Source organism: Convolutriloba macropyga, chromosome 10, assembly GCF_964194025.1.
Source record: "Convolutriloba macropyga chromosome 10, txConMacr16.3, whole genome shotgun sequence".
NCBI lineage: Eukaryota > Metazoa > Xenacoelomorpha > Acoela > Convolutidae > Convolutriloba > Convolutriloba macropyga.
In genome coordinates, this window is record NC_134477.1 from 10,765,999 (window position 1) to 10,792,780 (window position 26,782).

Genomic DNA, 26,782 nt, shown 5'->3' on the forward strand with positions numbered 1-26,782 from the left:
CAGTTACATGTTCAAGCAAATGCTTGATGAAAATGCTGAAGAAAACAAAGCAGAAGGTTGAACCCAGTTGGACGCCACTGCTCACTTCTAGCAAACCAGATACTTCATTTTTGATTTTCAAATATTGTTTCTGGTTTGCCAGGTACGACGAAGTTAGCTAATTTATTTTCCTTCAACGCCGATGTTGTAAAGATTTGTATCAGAATGTTATGCTGTACAGTGTGAAAAGCTTTCAAAAAGTAAAAAAAACGCTAACGTTTTAAACAATTAAAGAGAGTCATGGGTCGATATAAATTAATATAGATTTGTTTCCATCTTTGAAAAAGGGGCTGACTGTACGGCAAAATCAGCCTCTTAAATGTCAAGGGAAGCATAGTAGAGCCTACTGATCAACGTCGATTATAAGGGACCTTGGCTATAAATTGCAGGTAATTTTTCTTGTAGCATCCAGAGAGCAAAAAGGATCATCTGCACTTAAATTCTCAGATAAAAATTTTCTGAAACTGTCAGCTTAAATCAAAGCTAAACGGCTAATGGGGTTGCCTTGTAGCAATAGTTAAACCAAGATTGCAAGCATGCTTTTCAAATAAATTGCAGACGAAAAACTGAAAAGCTACTAAAAATTCCCTTAATGCAGATTTTTATTGAAAAAAAAAATCATAAACAGCAACTACAGCAACTAAAACTTCAAAAATATTCCATCTCAATCTATATTGAAATGCATGAGTTACTGTACCTTTTTTTGCTTTGAAAGAAGATAAAAATGACATCAAATTATTGAACCTAGAGCTTGTCAAGAAGGTAGTACCCGTCACCATATCCAAAGAAAACTACACATAAACAAAAATGAATAAAATGAATTTACGAATATTTCGAGCCAACAAATATTCTGTTCAATCAAGTGCGGCAAATGCATAGAAAATAATACTTCTGCTATGATATCATATACATTATCCTGTACCTTATGCGCTTTCCCTCTCTCTCTCTCTCTCTCTCTCTCTCTCTCTCTAATTATAAACTTATTAAATAGATAGTAAAAATTGATATAAACCTTTACTTTCTAAATATTAACTTTAGAAGCGCATATAAACAAACCATTACTATCTATATATTACGTTATAGGTGAATATCCTTATCGAATAGATAGTATATGTTGAAATAAACCGCCTAGTGTGAAAGACCTTCTAATTTGGATAGAAGGGTTTTAGTCACAAGCGTTTTGAAACATGAGAATTCACGTCTTCAAGGATTCTCCTAAAACAAATTGCTTTTGGCAGGTTCTAAAGTGAACTTCATCTTTAGTAACTTCTTCTTTAGTAACTGCAACATCTCATCTCTTCTGGGAGCTTTTATTCACGGTCGGTACAGCGGCACTCCAATTCAATTTTGATGCAGATATATTGTGTTATGTGCCTGGGGAAAGGACGTGTCAACGGCTACAGCCCTTCGAGAGTTAGTGTAAACATAGTAGCTACGAGAGTCAACAACCCAGCGTCAGCCCTACAATCAGACTCAGACTATGATCGTCGTTTCATGTTAGGTATAGATCCTCGCTTCTCCCTTAGGCTATAAAACACAAGATCACAAGCTGCGATGACATATGCTGTAAATTTCTTCGTAGAGCATAAAGCCAGAAGCAGTGCTTGGTGCTTTTGTTATCCATCAAACACTATCTACTGCTAAGCGCATATCTCGGAAGCAGATAACGCGCATCTTAACCAAACAACTCTAAACGAACTTCACTCGATTCTGATAAAAATGAGTATTGGACAAAGATTTCTCAAACGACGTACCAGCCAAATGGCTAGGGATGTCAACCTACTTTCCTACTTGTAGTGTTTGTTTCTTTCGCCGGGCACCAGGTCATATCTCATTAAGTTTTTTTGCCATTTAAGTCACAGAAAGGAAAAAAACTGGCAATTGTGTTTTTCAATGGGTGATTCTTTTGGCTAACTTTATTTTACCTACCGACAGATTCTCATGTGGGAAAAACTGAACACGCACCTTTCTAAATCCAGAACAAAAATTTTTGCAACAAAATATACAGAACGAACCTATTTCAAATTTAGTCGAAAATACTGAGCGACAACAAATCATGAGTAACAATAAATTGTGGGCAATTTAAAAAGCAAAATTTGCATAACAAAAAATGAAAAATTGATAACAGAGCTGCAGTTTTTTAAATATTCGTTGCACAGAATGCATGCACTTCACAAAAAGATGCAAAAGTGTGACACAGGAAGCGATATTTTGTATATGCTCAATTATAATTAGAAATAAAGCTTTTCTGTACAGATAGCTTCTGTCAACTTCAAGGGAAAATATTTAGTACTGGATCGAATTTTTATAGCTCGAAATGAAAAGGCTGTTATCTCTGAATTCAACACAGAGATTGATGCAATCAAAACCGAGGTTCAGAATAATAACCAGGCCAAGAAAACCCAGTTGTGTGAATTAAAAGAAGCCATTAATGAACAATCTGCAGCAGCCCCTGCAGATCGAAAATAGTACGAAGGCAAGCGCAGAAAAAAAAGAATTAAACGTTATCAGTCCGACGATGTTCGACTGCGTGATTTCCCAGAACTTTTATATAACAAAAGTCGGGTTTCGTAGAGCTTGACCTCAAAGAAGTGAAAGCAATAGCAAAGAACTTGAAGCTTACTTGCACTGTCACTGATCTTAAAAATTGGGAAAATTGCTGTTGGAAAAACCAAAATCGCAACATACAAGTTAAATTAGTCAATGAATGATTTTGCTATGTCTTCTCGGAAAAAAGGCTACAAAACCCATATTCATCAGCAGAAATATAAACACCAAATATCAACGAAGGTCCTGTTGGCACTTTTTGGCTGCCTTGTCAGGAATGTGAAATAGTAACACTTCAACTCAATAATATGAGTGGTGATCTCAATTTTGGGAGTGAAAATTAAGCAGGTATCATATCAAATGACAAATATGAAAACGACATATTTGAAAATTATCAGAGCATTAACCAAAATGCTAAACAAGAAAAAAGCGAAAAGCAAATTGATATCTTTCTTAAGACGAATTGATATCTTTCTTCATCATTATCGGCAAAAAGGAAAACAAAAGTTCAAGAGGTCATACAGCTCGGAAAATCAGGCCAATATAGTATCATTGAAAAATTAAACCAAATGCGCACTACAACCAATGAGATAAAAATATTTTTTAATAAAGTAAACTAGCAACAGCTAAAAATTTCAATTTCAGGGAATCCATTCCGGTCGTTTTGAGTAACGTTGACAAGCTAGTTAAAGAGTGGTATCAACAACTTGAAAAATGGTAGACAACAATGTGCTGAAAACCATATCACATAGATTTAAGCCTCTATGGCTAAAAAGCAAGACATATCATCTCAAGAAGGAACTCTCAACTCTAAATAGACAAATCACAAAAAGATCAAGTCTGGCAAACTAAATAAAAATTAGGAAAAGGAAACACTATTTGCGTAAAGCTCTAGAAACAGAGCAATTGGAATTCTTAGAAGGACTTTCCAAGAAAGAATATTTTCCGACTTCCAGAAACACAAGAATAGCAGATTCCAAATAAATGATGTGTTGCAAAGACCGAACAAAAACAATGATGAACAAACTTCTAAGATATTCTGTGAATTCTTTGAAAACAGTTTTACAATAATCGACAAAAATCAAGAGAGTGCTACCAAACTGAAACCCAAAGTCTTCAGTAAGGTCGTGTTTGATTCAATAAGGCAATAACATAAATCGAACAAGTCCTCGAACAAGTAGACGCAAACAATGCAAATGCAAGTCAAACAAGTCGAATGCTAATCTTTCTTACCAAGCTCTATAACTACTATGACGGCAAAGAGAACGAACTGTGCTTGTTTTTCTTTGATTATAAGATAGCGTTTGACAGTTTTCCTTATAGGCCGCTGGAACAAAAGTTACACGGAATTGTCATTGGAGGAAATTTTCATATAATACTTTCAAGTTACTTGTCAAACAGAAAGCAAAATGTAAATGTTAACGACGACAGCTCAAACAAAACGAAGTAACAAGCAGAGTGCACCCAAGAACGGCTACTTGGGCCTTGCTTTTTTTTATCTATGCTATTGATCTGCCGCAACAAGTAAAACAGTGTGAATCACTTGGCTTAGCTAACGATTATAAACATTTGACAACCGAACCAGCAAAGCTCGAAGCCCATATTGACAAACTCAGCTAAATGAGAACAAATGTTACCTTTTACCAATAAAAAAAACAACTATAATCATATGCTCAAAGGCAAATAACTCGAGTCAAAAATTGAACAGAAAGAAAGGTGTGGTAAAACTCAACTGAAAATCTAACTGAAAATTGGTGCACAAAAGTCTGGAGAACGTACCATTTCCTGAAATGAAACGTCTTTCATGTCCAAAGTAAATGTTAAATGCATATTCAAGCTATGTTGTAATAAGCTTCGTTTTCCATGTCTAGTGTGCAAACAGAACTGAAATGAAGGAACTTGAAAAAGTTCAGCGCCCAGCTACAAATTTGGATTTTGATTGATTGCAACATTATTTGTAAGACCAAACAGAAAAAGCTCTGGATCTTGCCACTTTCAATTTTTTTCAAACTTTTTCACGTCCTTATACTCTCATATCTCAAAAGGAAATTTTACATCGTTCTACGGAAGTTATTTATATCAATAAGGAAGTGGTAAGAATTGGTTGAAAAACGCACAGAATTTGCTGGTCAACGGCCAAAAGAGCTCAACGACTGATATAGTTGTGTGGCATGATGAAATCAGCAACAGCATCTCAAGCCACAAATCGAATAGCTACAGACCAATTAGTGTTCAGGAGCAAATAAACTACTTAACCACGAATGAAAACAGGTTTAAAGCGCTGGTATAATGTCAGCGCATTCGAAACCGTGATATTCTCAAAGATTTGTTAAGCACTATGATACTGGTTAGGAGGGTAACAAAGCACCTGATACCGAAAAGGAAAGAGAAAACATAGCTGGGAGACTACAGTGTGTGAACCAGCACGCGAGATCAAATCACTGGACATTGTTCTGCAGCACCAAGGAAACCTGGAAGCTCTCTTCAAAAAGTAAATGGGAGGAACCTCGGAAAACGACAGAAGAAGGCGAGAGCAAGACTGGTAAGACTGGTAGACATAGCAAAGAACGAAAGTGCAGCTCCTGAACAATGGGTCTTCATTGTCCCCTGTCTGTGAGCGAGCTTCCGTGATGTGCGAATATCTGAAACAACCATGGCTCAGATACATTCTCAGGCACAACAACTGACTAAAACAATTCCTAAACTATGTCAAATCCTCAAATAAACTAATAAACGGTAAATATCGATTAGATTTTTTTGAGAAACTGTAATAATAAGGATATCAATCCGGATTTTTTGAAGTTACGAATTCGCAAAAACGTCTTTTTCAGAACAAGTTGCGCACAGCTTTCAACCTTTGCAATTAACGAATGTAATAGGTTGTGCGGAACAAGGTCGTAAATTGTTTGAGGAAAAACTTGGGGAGGTTAGCGACATTTTAAAGAAAGAGATAAAAAAGAATTTTTAGCGTCAATTGTTTACAGCAAGAGAATGGAAATGAGAGATCATTCCAAATTGTTTAGTAAGAGATTTAATGACAAGTTAGCGAAGCTGTCTGAGAAAAAGGACAGGTTTTTGTGGAATAAATCTCATATTAATGTTGTTACATTGGACGGAGTTGAACTGCCAAAATTTGTCCTGGACGTCTTATCATTAGGTCCAAAGCATCCAGTCAGGGAAAAAACAATTGAAGTGCACTTACCTGCGGATTTAGACAGAATATTTCGTCAGTTTAAGTGAGAACAACACTAATGGTGAAAAAATATGTGAAAAAGAATCGTCTGCCAAATGGTACGCCAAGAAAATAGGTGAGACACCAATGGATAGGCAAGTTTAAAAGATGATTTTTTAATGATCAAATACTACTAGCTGTACCATTTGATAAACGTTGCGGTGTTTGTGTAATGGAACAGACAACATACTTGAATAACCAAAATGAAATCCTCAGTGCAAGTCAGTTTGACGTTCGTAATGGAGAAAGTGAAGTTTTAAAATTAAAAACGGAGAAATTGATAAATAGCAGTTTGTATCAGTTAATATCACAGGCTGGGGACAACTGGATTGCAACTGTCCAGGTTTTATGGACTATTAGGTACGTAAAAGCGGTATGTCGCTCCGGTTTGTTCTGCCATTGCCCGGTAGCAGTTGGAGAAATTCAAAAAATTTCTCTCTCCCTTTATCGAGAGGTTACCTGGTGCAAAAATTGAGACTAACTCCAAAGTTGCCAGAGCCGCTTTAGAGGATACCAAATTAGATTAAGATTTGCTATTTTGATCTCTCGATTTTAAAAGCTCGTACACCAATGTACCGGTTGATGAAGCAATTGAAAATGGGTTCAAAGAACTGTACTCCAGTGGCGAGGTTCGTGAGGTTCCGAGGTCAGTTATGAAGAGTCTTTCGAGACTAGGCGTAACAAATGTTCATTTTGAGTTTAATGACAAGTGGTACACACGATCGGACGATTTAGCAATGGGCGCTTCGCCGGCTGTAATTTTGGCAAATTTGTGGATGAAATCCTTGCAGAAACCAAATGAGGGAAGGGAGAACAAAACTCCTTACGCAAAGGTAAAATGCATTTATTGTATCCAACGCGTTTCTTTCTTAGGCAAAGGTGTCGAAAGCGAATCATGCAAAACCTGGACCCGGAGTATAAGAACATACAAGAAATTGTAAGTATCTGTTCCTATTGGGCGGAAAAGGGTGCGAAAGAGGACACACAGGATTGAAAATATTCAAGAGGTATGTGGATGACATAGTGTGAAATGTCAAAGTGTGAAATTGTCAGTGAATACTCTAGATTTTTTATTAGTATGCAATTTCTCTTTACGAAAACTTACGATACACTCTTGAGACACTAAACGGTAGTGGAGACCTGGCGTTCCTAGATCTAAACATAAACTTAAACGAAGGCAGGAAAGCTAGCTGTCTTGTGTATCAAAAATCACCGTTACAACATAAAGAAAAGTGTGATTCAAGGGGCTGTGCACAGGATTTTAATGCGACCAGTGAGTGGCAATACTTCGATGCTGCATTTAAGAAAAATCAAGAGATCGGGACTGAAAATCAATATCCGACTGAGTGCTCATCCAATATTGATAATGAGACGTTGGATAAAAAAATCACGGAAAAAAGTTACAACAAAAACCCCACAAAAATGAAAAAAAATTGAAAAGTTAAGAATCTTATTAAAAAGTAGCTTAAACCGAGTTTTTTTTTCAATGCAAGGGAAACAGCTTTCAAAATTTTGCAAGTTGACTGAAAAATTGTGTGATCTTCAAATCATTTTCACAACGAGAAAACTAAAAACTTGATTGCGCAAACTCAAATCATCTATTGATAAGAATCTGAAACCCCATGTGGTATTTAAAGTTACATGTAATGGATGCAGTTCCATCTATTTCGGTCAAACCAGCCGACATGTTATCACTAGAATTTTCAAAATAAAGGTTCCCCTGTGGGACAAAACGTTTTTGAATGGTGTGGTACAGCGCATAATTTTGGGGTCTTTCCCATTATAGCCCCCCCCCCGCTTAGTGGTCAGAAAACCTATAGCCCCCCCCCATCATGGCATTTATACCATAATGGGGGCTATAATTTCATGGGGGGGGCTATAATGGGAAAGACCCTAATTTTGAATGGGAGATTCTAGATGCATGTCGCGGGGTTGAAAAACTAATGACAAAAAAAAGCGATCTAATACAAAAAGCTGAAACCGCAATTAAATACGCGCGTTGAGTACCGGGCGCGGGAATTGACATTGAAGTATTAGTTGAAATACAAAAAGTTTGACTTTTGATATTCAAAAATTTTTCTGGTACATGTTAATTCGCAATTTCGTCAACCCCAACAATTAAAAAATAGCAATAGGAAGAGATAGGAATGAAACTAAAAATCCCTTTTCAGTAATAGAAAGCATTGTACCCGGGATTATAAAAAACTCCGGAATAAAGATTCAATTAATTTTAGTGTAATAAGTGTAAAAAAAATGTAAATGTGATTTTAACTGTAAATAATTAACTGTAAATTAAAGTTGCAGATATCTTGGTATTCAAATTGACAGGAATCTTAGTTTTGAGGAGCAGCTGAATAAAACCTTGAAAAAGATGGCTCATGCTATAAGATCAATTTACCTTATAAGACAAGTTCTCCTGAACGCGCGCATTCTTCTTTTAAAATCACTTGTGCTTTCGCACTTATCATTTTCGGCAATCTTTTTTCAAAATTTATCTGCAAAAATCCTAAAACGCCTTAACCGACAGATTAACTGGGGTATAAAGGTGTGATTTCTACGCAAAAAGTATGACAAAGCGAGAGATCTGCTAATCCAGACAAAAACCCTACCAGCTGAGCTAATAATAGCAAAAATGGCGCTAATAAAATTTTATTGTGAAATCGCTAGGCCAGAAAATTCTGAAAATTGTCACGGGTATCTGAGTCTTCATCAAAATACTCGAACAAAACAATTCAAAGTTAGACAAAATGCCGAAACAATCTTTGGAATGAATTCGATTGTTTGTCAATGCGTACAAAAATGGAATAAGTTACCACATTGGCTTCGGTTGGCAAAAAATGGAAACGTTTTTAAGAAAACGGTGAATGATTTCTTGCTCTCACAACATGAAAAAATTCCTTTGAATAGTAACGTAGGAGCTTTTAAAAGTTATTTTTATTTTTAGGAAGAAAACAATCGAAAAAAAATTTTAAAATAATAATAATAATGATATAGACTTTAGAGTAAACTCAGGGGTTCTTTAGACCCATATCAATTCAATCAGTCACAGTTTGAGTAGTTTTAAGTCGTTTCTGTACAGAACAATTACCAATAGGACATCCACATCTGATATGCCAAGTGCAAGAAGTCAGTTCGTTGTAGTATTCCAGAAAATATACCGAGTAGATGTCTGATAGTCGGGTTTTCAGAGTTTCTGTGTCGTGAAATAAGTCAATACTGGTACTAAGCAGGTTTGCAAGGGTTGATGCCCTATACCAAAAGTCCGCCTTTTGCCGAGTCTTGAGATTTTCATTTGCATTAATTTTGAGAGTTTTAGTAGACGATCTGGTTCGCGAATCTGAGAACGATATGTACTTCTGCCAGTTGATATCTACTTTTCCCGTAACAATGGAAGAGAGGAGTAGTAGATCATGTGATTCTTTAAGAAAATTGTTGATGTTTATTATATTATTTTGTTTGAATGATTTGAAATATTTTTTTTTCAGGTATATTTAACCGTATGGTTATAATTTTAATTTACTTGTTGCAAAAAAAAATAATTTCAAAAAATCATTTTCACTTGTGAAAAGCGTGGAGGGGGTGGGGGCAAACGGAAGAGATCAGATTTAAGAATTATTTGTCTATAGTCAAGATTGTCTTCAAGATTATCCTTTCAGGGTTGTCTGGTCTGTTAAAATTAATTTAATAATGACCCGAAAAGATGCTAAGGTCCAAGTAATTGGTTCAGTTAGCGATGGGGCCACCCAGGAAGATCAAAACAACCAGTCATATGTGAGCTCAGCCCTTCTTGACTCCATGCTGCCCAGAGGAGATGATGGTTCTGGTGGAAATGTATCTCGACAGACTAACAGGAGCTTGGTGTTTTTGGTGTGGGATATCATTCGTTTGTTTTCGAGCATTGCAGCAAATCTTTGCAGATTTGATAGTGTTTCTGTTTTATTTTGTGGGAGTCTGTCTTGTAACTAAAAAAAAAATGCGGATCTTTTCGGTTTGTACCACCCCCCCCCCCCCCCCCCCCCAGTACGTTATGCGCCCCCCAGTTACAGAGCACGTGTCATTACATAGTAAATCATTATGTAAAAATATTGCACGTGCGTCGGGGGGGGGGGGGGGGGGGTGCAAATAATATGCGCCCACTTAGCTGGGGGGCACAAACGGAAAAGATCCGAAAATGCTTCGCTTTACAACGCCACCAGCTGAGGGATCATGATGCTAAAAACCCTCTTAATCATTTGGCTATCCTATGATATCCATTTTTGTTAATATTACTAAGTGCCTTCCAAGATTGTCACGGGTACGTTGTTGCTGTGCTATAACATCGAGGTAACGCGATAGTTCCAAACGGTAATTAAAATTTGGAGATGCAAGATTTGTCACTCAAAAACTATTAGGCCCCACTCAAGCACGTGCATTTTTAATTGCTCTCAAACGATATTGTTGCCATTTTTAATTTCTCTTTTGTTGCTACGCTTCACCTTCACTCAGTGAGACATACTATAGCTCTATAACAATGAAACTACTGTTTAGTTACCCCGATGATTTCCACGAAATATCCAAGAAATTTCCTCATGAAAACGAAAACTGATGATGTTTCCAAAAACCTGACAATGGTTTACTGGAATGAAATTATACTAAACACCGAGAATGGACGTCCTTAAACTTCCAACGAAACCTTTCAACAGGGCTTAATAAATTAAAATTTAAAAAAATGAACAGCAGAAAGATCTGGTCTCAATTATAAGATCTGACTTGATGAGCTCTGGGCGGCATGATCTTGCGACAATCTCATTTGCCTCTATCGTTATATCAAGAACTACATTTAATCGTCCTACTCGATACAGTTGCCCGGAAAAATTTATTGCCGGAAATCTACACCCGAACCTACCTATTCTTGCAATTGGGGACTTGAACCTGTCCGAGGTCGACTGGAATGACTTATCAAGTCCAAGCTCATACGAGATGGAATTTGCTGAAAACTTCGTGGAATTCAATTTGATCCAACTGGTCAACTTCAAAACAACCTCCTCCAAGATTCTTGATCTTTGCCTGTCGTCTCAGCCTGAACAGATAACTTCCATTAATGAGGTCTGCCAGAATACACCTTTCTCCTCAGATCATAAACCAATATCAATGAAACTCAATTGTGATTGCAGAATCACGTCGCGAAAACCACAAAAGTCATACAATTTCAGCAAAGCAGACGAAGTAGGACTTGCCCAATCGATACAGAAGAATCCTTTCAAACCTTAGTGCTGGACCAATCCTACCTTAATGATCTAACTGTGGCTTGAGTGGCCTTCATCATTCCTTAAAGAATTTGTTCCTATCAAGACGAGAGATAGAAAGAGTCTTGCACCCTGGGTCTCTCCTATGTCTTCAAATCTGATTTAAAAAATGCTTACAATGGAAAAAAGAAAACCTGATCAGATCTCAAAGATACAGCAGATGAGAAATTCTCCAAAACGTGCAGTTGGAGCAGGATCTCAGTGTGTATGAAGGTAGGATTTTTGCACAGAGATCAACCGACAAAATTTTTCAACACCTGAGAAAAGTGAGAGGAAATGTAACACATCCACCTGTTCTTCGAAATGAAGTCTCGGAGGCAAAAACTCTGGCCGACAAAGCCAATTTGCTGAATATCTACTTCAGATCTGTTCACTTGCCCACAACTACTTATGGCATTCTAAAAGACCCTCTCAAATATCACGAAGACGGGGATTTCAATACTAGCGAAAACTATGTTCTTAGTATTCTAATCAATCGAGACATCAAAAAACAACTGGTGACGATAACATTCCCAATTGTATCCTGAAGTCTCAGGTGGACAGCCTAGCAAAATCACTGTCTTTTATTTTGAGAAAAGCAAAAGAAACTGGCATCTATCCAGATCAATGGAAAATGTCTAAAGTTGTACCGATATTGAAAAAAGAAAATCGAAGTCTGGTCATCAACTATCGACCTGTCGCACTCCTTCCTTGTGCAAGCAAAATCTTAGAAAGATGCTTGTTTGAATAACTGTGGTCTATCATATCATCCCAGTTAACGAATGCTCAATTCGGATTTCGGAAAGGTAGATCGTGCATATTGCTACTCTTGGTCTCTTTAAGATCTATTTACCAAGGAATCGATAGTAGAAAGGCAACTCACATTTTATTTCTTGACCTGGAAAAAGTTTGGTCTGAGCGACCGTTGGCAATGTGTTACCATTGAAGACTGTTCATCATCACTACTGGAAGTAACAAGCGGTGTCCCTTAGGGCTCCCTTGTGGGACCTCTTCTTCTTGGTATACATAAACAGTTTGCCGGAATATCTTACTCTAACTCAGGCAGCCTGCTTCATCCCCGCCGATGACACTAAACTTTTGGCCTCGATACAGTTGCCCGGAAAAATTTATTGCCGGAAATCTACACCCGAACCTACCTATTCTTGCAATGGGGGACTTGAACCTGTCCGAGGTCGACTGGAATGACTTATCAAGTCCAAGCTCATACGAGATGGAATTTGCTGAAAACTTCGTGGAATTCAATTTGATCCAACTGGTCAACTTCAAAACAACCTCCTCCAAGATTCTTGATCTTTGCCTGTCGTCTCAGCCTGAACAGATAACTTCCATTAATGAGGTCTGCCAGAATACACCTTTCTCCTCAGATCATAAACCAATATCAATGAAACTCAATTGTGATTGCAGAATCACGTCGCAAAAACCACAAAAGTCATACAATTTCAGCAAAGCAGACGAAGTAGGACTTGCCCAATCGATACAGAAGAATCCTTTCAAACCTTAGTGCTGGACCAATCCTTCCTTAATGATCTCACTGTGGCTTGAGTGGCCTTCATCATTCCTTAAAGAATTTGTTCCTATCAAGACGAGAGATAGAAAGAGTCTTGCACCCTGGGTCTCTCCTATTTCTTCAAATCTGATTTAAAAAAATGCATACAATGGAAAAAAGAAAACCTGATCAGATCTCAAAGATACAGCAGATGAGAAATTCTCCAAAAGGTGCAATTGGAGCAGGATCTCAGTCTTTATGAAGGTAGGATTTTTGCACAGAGATCAACCGACAAAATTTTTCAACACCTGAGAAAAGTGAGAGGAAATGTAACACATCCACCTGTTCTTCGAAATGAAGTCTCGGAGGCAAAAACTCCAGCCGAAAAAGCCAATTTGCTTAATATCTACTTCAGATCTGTTTACTTGCCCACAACTACTTATGACATTCCAAAAGACCCTCTCAAATATCACGAAGACGGGGATTTCAATACTAGCGAAAACTATGTTCTTAGTATTCTAATCAATCTAGACATCAAAAAACAACTGGTGACGATAACATTCCCAATTGTATCCTGAAGTCTCAGGTGGACAGCCTAGCAAAATCACTGTCTTTTATTTTCAGAAAAGCAAAAGAAACTGGCATCTATCCAGATCAATGGAAATGTCTAAAGTTGTACCGATATTGAAAAAAGAAAATCGAAGTCTGGTCATCAACTATCGACCTGTCGCACTCCTTCCTTGTGCAAGCAAAATCTTAGAAAGATGCTTGTTTGAATAACTGTGGTCTATCATATCACCCCAGTTAACGAATGCTCAATTCGGATTTCGGAAAGGTAGATCGTGCATATTGCTACTCTTGGTCTCTTTAAGATCTATTTACCAAGGAATCGATAGTAGAAAGGCAACTCACATTTTATTTCTTGACCTGGAAAAAGTTTGGTCTGAGCGACCGTTGGCAATGTGTTACCATTGAAGACTGTTCATCATCACTACTGGAAGTAACAAGCGGTGTCCCTTAGGGGGCTCCCTTATGGGACCTCTTCTTCTTGGTATACATAAACAGTTTGCCGGAATATCTTACTCTAAATCAGGCAGCCTGCTTCATCCCCGCTGATGAGACTAAACTTTTGGCCTCGATACAGTTGCCCGGAAAAATTTATTGCCGGAAATCTACACCCGAACCTACCTATTCTTGCAATGGGGGACTTGAACCTGTCCGAGGTCGACTGGAATGACTTATCAAGTCCAAGCTCATACGAGATGGAATTTGCTGAAAACTTCGTGGAATTCAATTTGATCCAACTGGTCAACTTCAAAACAACCTCCTCCAAGATTCTTGATCTTTGCCTGTCGTCTCAGCCTGAACAGATAACTTCCATTAATGAGGTCTGCCAGAATACACCTTTCTCCTCAGATCATAAACCAATATCAATGAAACTCAATTGTGATTGCAGAATCACGTCGCAAAAACCACAAAAGTCATACAATTTCAGCAAAGCAGACGAAGAAGGACTTGCCCAATCGATACAGAAGAATCCTTTCAAACCTTAGTGCTGGACCAATCCTTCCTTAATGATCTCACTGTGGCTTGAGTGGCCTTCATCATTCCTTAAAGAATTTGTTCCTATCAAGACGAGAAATAGAAAGAGTCTTGCACCCTGGGTCTCTCCTATGTCTTCAAATCTGATTTAAAAAATGCTTACAATGGAAAAAAGAAAACCTGATCAGATCTCAAAGATACAGCAGATGAGAAATTCTCCAAAACGTCCAATTGGAGCAGGATCTCAGTGTGTATGAAGGTAGGATTTTTGCACAGATATCAACCGACAAAATTTTTCAACACCTGAGAAAAGTGAGAGGAAATGTAACACATCCACCTGTTCTTCGAAATGAAGTCTCGGAGGCAAAAACTCCAGCCGAAAAAGCCAATTTGCTTAATATCTACTTCAGATCTGTTTACTTGCCCACAACTACTTATGACATTCCAAAAGACCCTCTCAAGTATCACGAAGACGGGGATTTCAATACTAGCGAAAACTATGTTCTTAGTATTCTAATCAATCTAGACATCAAAAAACAACTGGTGACGATAACATTCCCAATTGTATCCTGAAGTCTCAGGTGGACAGCCTAGCAAAATCACTGTCTTTTATTTTCAGAAAAGCAAAAGACTGGCATCTATCCAGATCAATGGAAAATGTCTAAAGTTGTACCGATATTGAAAAAAGAAAATCGAAGTCTGGTCATCAACTATCGACCTGTCGCACTCCTTCCTTGTGCAAGCAAAATCTTAGAAAGATGCTTGTTTGAATAACTGTGGTCTATCATATCACCCCAGTTAACGAATGCTCAATTCGGATTTCGGAAAGGTAGATCGTGCATATTGCTACTCTTGGTCTCTTTAAGATCTATTTACCAAGGAATCGATAGTAGAAAGGCAACTCACATTTTATTTCTTGACCTGGAAAAAGTTTGGTCTGAGCGACCGTTGGCAATGTGTTACCATTGAAGACTGTTCATCATCACTACTGGAAGTAACAAGCGGTGTCCCTTAGGGGGCTCCCTTGTGGGACCTCTTCTTCTTGGTATACATAAACAGTTTGCCGGAATATCTTACTCTAAATCAGGCAGCTTGCTTCATCCCCGCTGATGATACTAAACTTTTGGCCTCGATACAGTTGCCCGGAAAAATTTATTGCCGGAAATCTACACCCGAACCTACCTATTCTTGCAATGGGGGACTTGAACCTGTCCGAGGTCGACTGGAATGACTTATCAAGTCCAAGCTCATACGAGATGGAATTTGCTGAAAACTTCGTGGAATTCAATTTGATCCAACTGGTCAACTTCAAAACAACCTCCTCCAAGATTCTTGATCTTTGCCTGTCGTCTCAGCCTGAACAGATAACTTCCATTAATGAGGTCTGCCAGAATACACCTTTCTCCTCAGATCATAAACCAATATCAATGAAACTCAATTGTGATTGCAGAATCACGTCGCAAAAACCACAAAAGTCATACAATTTCAGCAAAGCAGACGAAGAAGGACTTGCCCAATCGATACAGAAGAATCCTTTCAAACCTTAGTGCTGGACCAATCCTTCCTTAATGATCTCACTGTGGCTTGAGTGGCCTTCATCATTCCTTAAAGAATTTGTTCCTATCAAGACGAGAGATAGAAAGAGTCTTGCACCCTGGGTCTCTCCTATGTCTTCAAATCTGATTAAAAAAATGCATACAATGGAAAAAAGAAAACCTGATCAGATCTCAAAGATACAGCAGATGAGAAATTCTCCAAAACGTGCAATTGGAGCAGGATCTCAGTGTTTATGAAGGTAGGATTTTTGCACAGAGATCAACCGACAAAATTTTTCAACACCTGAGAAAAGTGAGAGCAAATGTAACACATCCACCTGTTCTTCGAAATGAAGTCTCGGAGGCAAAAACTCTGGCCGACAAAGCCAATTTGCTGAATATCTACTTCAGATCTGTTTACTTGCCCACAACTACTTATGACATTCTAAAAGACCCTCTCAAATATCACGAAGACGGGGATTTCAATACTAGCGAAAACTATGTTCTTAGTATTCTAATCAATCGAGACATCAAAAAACAACTGGTGACGATAACATTCCCAATTGTATCCTGAAGTCTCAGGTGGACAACCTAGCAAAATCACTGTCTTTTATTTTGAGAAAAGCAAAAGAAACTGGCATCTATCCAGATCAATGGAAAATGTCTAAAGTTGTACCGATATTGAAAGAAAATCGAAGTCTGGTCATCAACTATCGACCTGTCGCACTCCTTCCTTGTGCAAGAAAAATCTTAGAAAGATGCTTGTTTGAATAACTGTGGTCTATCATATCACCCCAGTTAACGAATGCTCAATTCGGATTTCGGAAAGGTAGATCGTGCATATTGCTACTCTTGGTCTCTTTAAGATCTATTTACCAAGGAATCGATAGTAGAAAGGCAACTCACATTTTATTTCTTGACCTGGAAGAAGTTTAGCCTGAGCGAACGTTGGCAATGTGTTACCATTGAAGACTGTTCATCATCACTACTGGAAGTAACAAGCGGTGTCCCTTAGGGCTCCCTTGTGGGACCTCTTCTTCTTGGTATACATAAACAGTTTGCCGGAATATCTTACTCTAACTCAGGCAGCCTGCTTCATCCTCGCTGATGACACTAAACTTCTGGCCTCAGACTCAAATTTACTAACAATTTTTATCTGAATTGGAAAACTGGGCAAGCTACAAAGAGATGATATTCCATGCAGAAAAGCGGACGATTATCATTTTCTATGGTGATTGTCCCCAATATATCCTAAATGGTGCAAGTGTTGAAATCGTTTCCGCTCACAAAGACCTGGGTCTCACCATGACACATAATCTAAACTGGTCCCTTCATATCTCGACACGACTTCAAAAAGCCTACAATACATTTTTCTTTGCCAGAAGTAATGTCTCTGGAGCAATCTGTGAAATCGGAAGCTGGATCGATACAAAAGTACTATTCTCAACACTTTATGTTTTGCTTCACCTTGCTGGTTTGGATCCAGGGGAGACATGAGGAAGATTGAACAGCTACAGCGCCGAGATACCAAATGGGTTTTGTCTAGGAAATCCGATTATAGGGAACGATTAATATTTCTTAATCTCCTGCCAATTCCAATGTACATTCAAGTACTTGACGTCTTCACGCTGGTAAAGATGTGCAGCGGCGGCTGACATTGACGCACAATTCGCTTTCAAACTTGGAAGAGCGAGTTCTCGTGACTGCAAAATTATCCCACACTGAATATCCTAGTACTGAGCTTCAATACCAAGAATTATTTGTGAGAACTTCCCGTCTCATAAAACATTTACCAGCAGTTAATGTTACCCAGCCTTTGGGTCTCAAGCCAAAGCTCCTGTCGGACATTTTTCCATGAAAACTATCCAGAGAATAACCTGTGCTCTTTGCGCTATTCATGTGGATGCTCCATATGTTTTACCTGACTTCTGTAAGAGGGATATTGAATCCCGTCAACTTTTTTTGTAAATTCATATTATTATTATTATTTTGATTATTATTTTTATTATTAATATTATTATTATTATTTTATTATTATTATTATCGATTGACATAATTAGTTCTTGCTCATCGATATGGAAGCTTACGAGACCAGACTAATACAAATACAACTTAGAAAACTTTTCTTTCAATTGTGAAATTGAAGGAAAAGTTTTCTGTGATTTCTCAAATGCCGGATAAGACAGATTGTTTAATGTTTCTCTGAAGTAGTCATATGCAGCTGGCAAATCTTCTGTGACTGTAGTCACCTTATTAACAAATAAAATGCTTTGGCTATTTTCAAAAAGAAACTCCTAAGTAGACGCTGAAAATCCTGTTGAACATTTTTTTTGAACAGGTGAAATCAAATCTATGAGCCTAGAGGTTCTTCTTGGTAATTCAAAAGTTGTCTTTTGAACATTTTTTCTTGACATTAAAAATGAATTTTGGGGTCTTTCACATTTTACTATAGATCTCAACAAAACGAATAAGCCCCTATATATCTCAACAAAATGACATTGATGCTATTTTTTGCCTTCTATCAGTTTTCGCTAATCAATAAATTCTCCGTGCTGGTGATTAACTCACCCGGTATAGATTGGGACGTATACCGATCAAATGATGCTTATGAAGACTGTTTTGTAAACAGACTTATCGACGCTAATTTCAAGCAATGTATCAGTTTTAACACCACCAAGTCATCCTGTTTAGACTTAGTACTAGCCAATGATTCAAGTTTGATAACTTCAATCTGTAGATTAGACAATTTAGAAGAAAACTCTGACCATTTCCCGGTACAAATCAAAATAACTGGTACATCAAGAGAGCCTCAAAAGAAACAAGTGGTATACTATAGCTATTGCAATTGTGACTTTGGTTACCTAAATGAGCTCAGTACGAACAATCCCTTTGGCCCCTACTATTACAGCAGCATAGATAAAAACAGATTTGTGGTACGAATGGATCTTTCGTCTGATAGAAAAAACTATGCCTAGAAGTACTCGATGGAGACAAGAACTTCCGCCGTGGGTGATCACACAAAATTAAACAAATTGAGGACAAATGCGTAAATCGAAACGTTGCGTGAATTTCTCTCCTCACCGAGCCACCCAACTAATAGAACTGGAAAAGCATTGTGCTAACCTGCAAGAAAGGTACCGACAAGAATACGAAAAAGAACTAATTTCAAGCAAAAACAGCTAGAATATTCAAATATTTGAAAAGTTTCCAAAAAAGTTTCCAAATTCCCACCGAAAAATTATGCATCTTGATTGGAATTCTGTTGCACAAAACAGCAAAAAAGGCAGAATTTTTCAACACTTATTTCTCATCAGTAATTACTGATGAAAGCTATGAACAGATTGATGCTCCACCTCTTCTGGAAGCTGGTGGACATAAAATAAACTTTACCGAGAGCTCGAAATGCTGGTTGTCACAAAAAGTAGAGGCGCTGATGGCATTCCCCCAATTCTGCTTACGAAAACTGTAAAAACTGTCTCCAAATCGATTAACAGTCTGTTCAACAATATTGGAACGTTACATAAAGTTCCCGGTTCATGGAAGAACGGTTTGGTCTCGCCAATCTTCAAAGATGGTAACAAAAGTGAGGTGAAAAATTATAGACCTGTCACACTGCTCAACATCATGTTTTTGAGATGTTTGTTTTGAAGTTTTTCTCAGAACATTTTTTGAGCAGCATTACATCCTGTTAATTTGGTTTTGTACCGGGCAGGTCTGTAATCCTGCAGCTTATCATGAATCTGTCAATTATCTTTGAGAATCTTAGTGCATAAGAAGAGTTCTGTTTCCTACTTATGTTTGATTTTTCTAAGGCCTTTGACAAAATAAAGCTTTCAGTTTTGATGAAGTTAGCAAGCATGAATATACCACGAAGACTCTTTTCACTTATTAAAGATTATCTGCCTGGCAGAACACAAAGCGTAAATGTTGTCGGCTAACAATCTGAGAAACGTCTGGTCTCTTGCGGAGTTCCTCAAGGCTCTGTATTGGGACCTATCTTTTTCCTGATCTACATTAACGACCTGCCAAAAGTAGTCTTTTTTGTCTCTGGCACTCTTGTTTTCAGATAATTTAAAACTAATCCATTGTTCCAAAAATGACAGTCTAGACAAGCTGCAAGTTGACCTTAACAACCTCCACATTTAGAGTGTCCAAAACTGCCTTCTTTTCAATTCCAAACAGTGCTCTATTACACAATTTGCTTTCTGGAGACGTCTCTAGGAGGTTGTACACTCTCAGAAAATAATTTGATCCAAGAGAAGAGAGTCGTTAAAGGTCTTGGGCTAACTATAGTCGACACCCTAAATTGGTTGGAAAATGTGCGGAATCGAATAGCGAAAGCAATGAAGGCGTTTTATCTCTTTCGACGAAACACCAGCTGCCAAAGTTCCAAGAAAACAAAGTTTTACTTATATGAGCTATTGTAAGCCCGACATTAATCTTTGCATCTGAATGCTGTGAGTTAAAGAGGAACGAGTATCAATTTTTAGAGCGGTTTAATAAAAAGGTCATGAAATGGATGACAAATAGAAATTGATTCAAAGAAGCTATTGTTCAAAGCAATATACTGCGACCACTCTAAAGTCCTAAAAGACTGTTCTACTTTTTGGCAGCGTATTGTCAGGAAAGTACGATGTTGACTTGCGCAACTATTACGTTATTTAATGGGCCGGAAGTAGATCTAGGGTTATACTGCCAGAGGTTGGATACGAAGCGCAGAGACTCAATTTTTGGTATAGAACTGGATTTCGGGTGAACATCCTCCAAAGCAAAGTGAACTTTTTTGATAACATTAACTTGAAAGGAAGACTTCTAGAATTGATGTGGAAATTTTTCAATAAAAACTGGGCTGAGAATAACCTCTGTTGTTGGATCCTTTTGTGCCTGTGGCAAAACTGTCTTTCTAATTATATGATATAATTCCGGGACTTATACTCCCCGTGAAATTTTCACAAAGCCATAATAATAATAATACCCCCCCCCCCCGCCCGCCTACTGGTCGGATAACCTATAGCCCCCAATCATGGTAAATATACCACAATGGGGGGCTATAATGGGAAAGACCCAAAATTTGTCCGCAAATGAAGTTTGTCCGCTCAGGATTTGAAATCTTAGTTCTCTCACTATTGAAATTCTCCGTTTAAGCTGTGGTCGCTTATGAATTCTGTAAAAAATATGAGCAAAACCTGTTAAGCTTCCAAATATTCAAAAAAATTGTCTTGCCACTCTTGACTTAAGCTCCTGTTTGAAGACGGTCAACTAAAGCGAGAACGAAGAGAATGTCTGCATTAGCGCCACTTATCTTGATTATATTGGCAATGCTTGCCGTTGTAATTTTGTTAGTTCTAGGTATGTGAGTATTCTGCGTGAAAAATTGTATGCTGCCCCTTTTGAGCATTTGTTAACTTTACTTGCGAGGCGGCTATCTTGTTATCTATCTTGTACCCATGGTTAGTAGTTTTATGTGCAAGCACAACTTTTTTTCACAGTATTTCAGGTCTTTATATTTTTTGATCGCACCAATGAAGATTGATTATTACTATATATAGCTTAAGTAAGGCAGATTTCTTTAGCTACATACGTAGCTTAGCTCTCGATGAGACCAGCTTCTGACGCAATCAGATCAGAAACATTTAATTTTGAGACATAGTGACCTAAGTAAATTCTATCAAATAGCGAATTTCATAAATTCCGAAATTTTATAAAATTTATTTAAGTTATAAAGTCTACTCTATTTTGACCGGATGTAGTTAAAGCACCTGAATATTGTACCTTGCTATAATGAGTTCAAAAGCCTCCTTTGGGGTAGACAGGGTAGATTCATTTTTTTTACAATAGCTGCGGGGCCTCTGCATGCAAAATGTACAGCTTACTACGAAGTTGCAGGAAAGTGTAACCCAATTAAAGAAAAACTGAACTCGACCTTGATAGAATTCTCCAAACTGTGCACAGATGACACACTCGAGAAGTGCAAATACATGCCTTTCAAAGCGTAAGTCGATCAAACGTTCAGAAAAAAAAACTAACAATTGTTTCCATCCTCACTTCTTGAACTGTGAGAAAATGCTTAGTTATTTTCCTGGTCGGATTTAAACTGAAGCTAACTTGTTCAGTTTTAGGCAGTTCAAAGGTATGGAACACTATAAAAGATTAGATTTTCGTTGAACACAATTTTTCCTGTTTATTTGCTCTCAAACGAAGTTTGTTGCAATTATATTAGTCCTGTTGGTCTTTTTAATGCGATTTTTTTGCTTGACCGATTTTTCGTCTGGCCCATTTTACTTTTCGTTCTCACAAACGGGATAAACGGGTAGCGCCCAATGGGCATTAAGTTATCGTAGAGCTTTTCAGCTCACTAGTATCAAAGTATGCGATTCACAGAAACTGTTTTGGAGACTTATATTTATTTATGGTGTGAAGGGCGGTTCTTAATGGTTGACCCCCCCCCCCACTGCGCTGGCCTCACAATCCTTCAATAAAGCTTAAGCTACCTCACTAAACTGTAGCTAGCTACTGACGAAGCCAGCCGGTCGTTTGAGAGCAATTCGCTCCGACGTTTGTTGGTAATGTTTTTTCTGGAAATTGTCCTATCTTCGCAAGATCTGCTGAAAATTTTGATTTTTGGAGTCAAATTCGTTTCGGTCATGCCGCTCCAGTGGATAAAAGCTAAGTTTTGCGGTTTTGCATACCTCTTTTCAAGCAGTGTTTAGAAATACAGTTTCGAATTATGGCAAGATTCACATGGTGCAGTTTGACTTTTAAAATTATCGACGTCTTGAACTGATTTTTTTGAGAATTTGTTTTTATAACCATTATTTGGTGATCCAATTACTAGTTTTTTCGGGTCTTATTCTGCTATGCTTTTTTACAATTCAAAGATTTGAATTGTGTTTAGGTGCTCCTGTTTACAACTCGAAGTGGAGTATTGGAGAAGTGTCTTATTTTTTAATCAGTTTTGAGAATAATTTTTGCATCAGGAAATGAAATCAGTGAAATAAATTGAAGTGATTTGTGTGCTGAACAAAATTGAGGAGTGCAGCAAAAGATTCGCCTTTTCGTTAATGCCGCTGTTTTCGAGAGATCCAGAAAATTCTGTAAGCGAGCAAATCTTTTTTGTTTACATGCAGTTTTTGTAAAGCGGGTAATTTTTGGATAAGATTATGACTCTGTAATAATTTTGTGGTCTTTTATGGTAGTTTGAAGGTTTCTGCTAGTTAATAGGTTTTTTTGCTAATTTTGATGTTTTCAAGATCCTGCTGATTTTTGGTAAATTGTAGTCATTTTTCGCCTATTATTTGTTTTTACTGAAAATATGCTTACTAATTATGGATCTTTTAGATACTTAGTGGTTACATTTTTGTTGGTATGAAATATTTTGTCGAGAAATATAACATAAAAAATTGAGAAATTTGAAACTTTGTTTTATTTTTTTACAATTAATTGTTTTTTTCTATAATCTGAATTAATTTCTTAGCTTATTTTGACTTGTCTTTTGTTTCGCGAGCACTATAATGCTATATTTGCTAGGCGGAACTTTACTTTGGCTTTTTCCGTGTAATAAAGAAAGTTCTTTTTTAGTTCGTATTTTTGGTGCAAGCTGTTTTTAGGAGCTAATTTTTCCATGAATTGACTGGAGTGGTTGTTTTTTGTTTCCTTCGAGTCGTTTCCGGAATTCTTGCCGCTATGTTTTTTTAAGATCTGTTCACAAATTTTCATTATTTTTTAAGTCAAATGAAGTGATTTGGTCACACCAAAACAGGAAATAGAGCGAAAAAGCTAGTGTTTTTTGGGAGGTGAATTTATTCACTCTAAAGTAGAGTGGGAAAACCGTGTTTGAACAAAAATTCGCTTTTGATTTTGGTTTTTGTTCACATGCGGCAACTTGACTTCGATTTTTACTGTTTTTTCGATTTCTGTGATCGAATTTTCCAGATGGTTTCTCCCAATGCAGTTTTTATCCATTCTAGGTCTATGTTTTGTCAATGAAAGTTTTTGAATTGTGGGCCAGGGTTTGTCCGGCTATGTTTTCTTTAATTTCGTTCTTTCAAAGCAGCGTTTTTCAATTTATGTTCATTCCATTCAATAATTTGCCATCTAACATTTACTGCACTTTCAAAATTATTGCCTTTTTGGGAAGAGTAGAAGTCCCTTTCGAAATGGATGCAGGGGAAAGTGTTTCAACGCTGCTTGTGACAAACTTTTGATTTGAACTAAAGTTTTTGCAACTCAAGTCGGTATGGGCAGTGCATTCAAAAATGCAAAGATGTTGGGTTTTAGTTTGTAACACTGGTTTCGAATTCTTCTATGCTTTTCGTAGATAGAGTTTGAAAAATAGAAGTGAATTACTGTACGAGGGTATAACAGAAGCTTGAAGACCGCAGCAATGTCCACAGCATTCGTTATATCGGCTTGTACATATCGTATTAGCTGCAGTAATACAGAGCTTTGCTATCATGCTGATCTCCAGAGACATAGTCGATTTTGCTAGCGATTTAAATTTGATCTATCCCCCCCCCCCCCCCCCCGTGTTTTTATGACCCACACTTAACAAATTATATGTTGTCATATAGCATTTTACTATGTAAAAAAACAGCGCGTGGTCTTCGAGGTGCGTAAAAGTTATTTGGCAGCTAAGCTGGCGGGAACACAATAGACAACTAAGCTGGGGGAGCAGAATATGATAAGATCTGTTATTCGCGATAACAAATACTGATTCCGTTTTTGAGTGAAACTAAACCTAAACTGTAAAAACAACCATTTGAAATTGCGAATTAACTTTTAATTGTATGAAAGAGTGGAGGAAACAATTTGTTATTTAGAGAGAATGATGAGGTCAAGTTCTACGCTTTGGATCAAGAGAGAGGTTTGAAACATTGTTTGGAGTTCTCTTTTACCAATGAGAATAAAGTGTGTTCCGTAAAGACATTCTCAAAAGGCAATTGTTTAACTTTCATCTAGGTTGTCGACCAATCGTATGTACTCGTTACCAAGTTTTCTTTTCAATAGAAAAGGTTTACCATGTTATGTGGAACAGAAAATTTTGTATAAAAATTTTTCCTAGATATTATTCTGAAACGAATGTTAATGTATATACATAATACATGCTATGTTTACGAGCAGTTAACTCTCGCCCTCACCCAGATTTGTTTTATTTTTGGCCTCTCGACAATAATAGTCTCAAGTTCTTTTTTCATTTTCATTGTTTAAACTTCTGCAATTTTCGCTTTTGCTATTGAATAGTTGAAACAATCATAGGATAGGTTAATGTGTTGAATAGGTAATTATGACCGGGAATTTATCGGATTTCAGTGTCGAATATAGAATACACAAAATAGACCTTTTAGAGTGGAGGGTAATAGATGAAAGCTTAAATGTTTGATTTTCCTTAATGAAATTTCAAAAGAAATCTTCAAATTAACTTGGAGTAGACCTTAGTTTTAATCCGATGACAGCAGTTGCCTTTGCAGTGTGTATATTCAACATCATGTCTGACAAGGGGATGAACTTATGCTTTATTCAAGATATGATGAAGGCTCTCACCACAGGCAACAAATCTATCAGCATTATACGTGTATACACTCCTATTCCCTGTCATACATCCGTCAACACATGGCTAAGCTCTAAGATTCCCGATGAAGGTTCAGGATCTTTGGAGTTTGTGATCACCGTTATGCACAACCCCCCCCCCCCCCCTGTGTCATTACATTGGAAAATATGCCATTACATAGTATATCATTTACTAATGCTGCTTGTCCGCTTTGGGGTTGCAATATGCACCCACGAAACTGATGGGTGGCATAAAGAAACAAGATAATATTTTCATAATTTCAATTTTTTCTTTATCCAATCCTGCGACGATTTCAGCAGTTGCATAACGATGGCCTGAGACTGCATTAGCGATTAAACTAAGAAGCTGGCCACTTTTCTTGCCACCGTTAGGATTTAATGGGTTTAACAACCGTGCGGCTCTACTCACTCAATTTAGTTTCATTTGCTTTCAAATGACGTTTGAAGCAATAATTGTAAACATGTGTGTCTTTTTACGAATCGAGTAATAGAATAATGGTAAACTACAGGTTTCGTTGATGAAGTGAACTTTGACTTCGTTGGCTCCAATTTTCGATCGTTGACTCTTGTTTAATTGCTGCCAAACGAAGTTTGCATCTATAATATGAGTCCTGCTGGTCTTCTTAATAGCCGCGAAGCGAAAGCTGAGGCTATTATTGGCCTTCTCTTGGTTTTTTTTACAATTCAAAGAATTTGAATTGTATTGGGGCGCTGTCTTTTTTTAAGACCTGTTTACACATTTTCATGTTTTTTGAAGTCAAATTCGAGTAGTGATTTTGGTCACGCAGAAACAGGAAGTGGAGCGAAAAAGCGAGTGGTTTTGCGGCGTGAAATTCTTTCACTCTAATTTTAAAGTAGAGTGAGAAAATGGTGTTTGAACAAAAATTCGCTTTCTCGCTAGTGGTTTTTTGTTCACATGCGGCATTTTCACTTTAATTTTTTTTGTTTTTTCGCTTTTTGTGAATCGAATTTTTTCTAAGTAGTTTTCCCAATCGATTTTTAATTCATTCTAAGCCTAGTTTTTTAATTGAATCAAGTTTCTCTTTCTCGCTAGCGGTTTTTTGTGTACATGCGCATTTTGACATTGTTTTTCAGTTTTTTAATTAGTTTTGATCTGATTTTTTTTTGGAAATGGTTTTTCCAATTCACCCATAGTCTGTTCTAGGTCTATTTATTGTTTAGTCAATGAAAATTTTTTGAATTGTACGTCAAGACTTGTCCTGCTATGTTTTTATTTTGTCAAGATTTCTTACGACCATATGACGTCACAATCACTTCAAATCTGCTTTTTGTTCATTAGTTCATGCAGCGCCCGAAGGGCTTTAAGTTGCTGACCAGTTCTCTTAGAGACTTACGCCTTGCTAGTCTCTAATTATCCTATTCCCGGAAACTTTTGTGTAGACATGGTATGGAGGGCTGTTCTTTAGATTTTGACCCAATCTACCTGTGAGCAATTCCCCGACTTCAGTTGGTTGCTTTACAACATTGGACTATAACCGTAGCTTAGTTTTAATGTATATTGATAAGGAGCTGATGGTAAAATTCAAGG

General features: G+C 37.4%; 2 protein-coding genes across 2 annotated transcripts in view; both read left to right on the plus strand.

Annotated features, from left to right (window-relative positions):
* Window positions 1-1,013: 1,013 nt before the first annotated feature.
* Window positions 1,014-26,782, plus strand: part of LOC142348282 (F-actin-capping protein subunit alpha-2-like) — a 46,691-nt gene continuing 20,922 nt past the window's right edge. The window contains exon 1 of the mRNA XM_075399577.1: window positions 1,014-1,028. The gene's annotated coding sequence lies outside the window, so the exon portion shown is untranslated. The remainder of the gene's footprint in view (window positions 1,029-26,782) is intronic.
* On the plus strand, window positions 9,372-24,677 carry LOC142348280 (uncharacterized). The gene is made up of 4 exons (XM_075399576.1): window positions 9,372-9,670; window positions 20,916-21,015; window positions 21,505-21,658; window positions 24,486-24,677. Exons 1-4 carry the CDS (start codon window positions 9,506-9,508, stop codon window positions 24,622-24,624), a joined length of 558 nt encoding a protein of 185 aa, XP_075255691.1. The 5' UTR covers window positions 9,372-9,505; the 3' UTR covers window positions 24,625-24,677.

Coding starts and splice junctions, on each gene's coding strand:
- LOC142348280 (XM_075399576.1), top strand. CDS start 9,506: ATGACCCGAAAAGATGCTAAGGTCCAAGTAATTGGTTCAGTTAGCGAT. Junction 9,671..20,915: donor TATCTCGACAGACTAACAGG/AGCTTGGTGTTT, acceptor GCTCCTGTTTGA/AGACGGTCAACTAAAGCGAG. Junction 21,659..24,485: donor AAATACATGCCTTTCAAAGC/GTAAGTCGATCA, acceptor TTTGTTATTTAG/AGAGAATGATGAGGTCAAGT.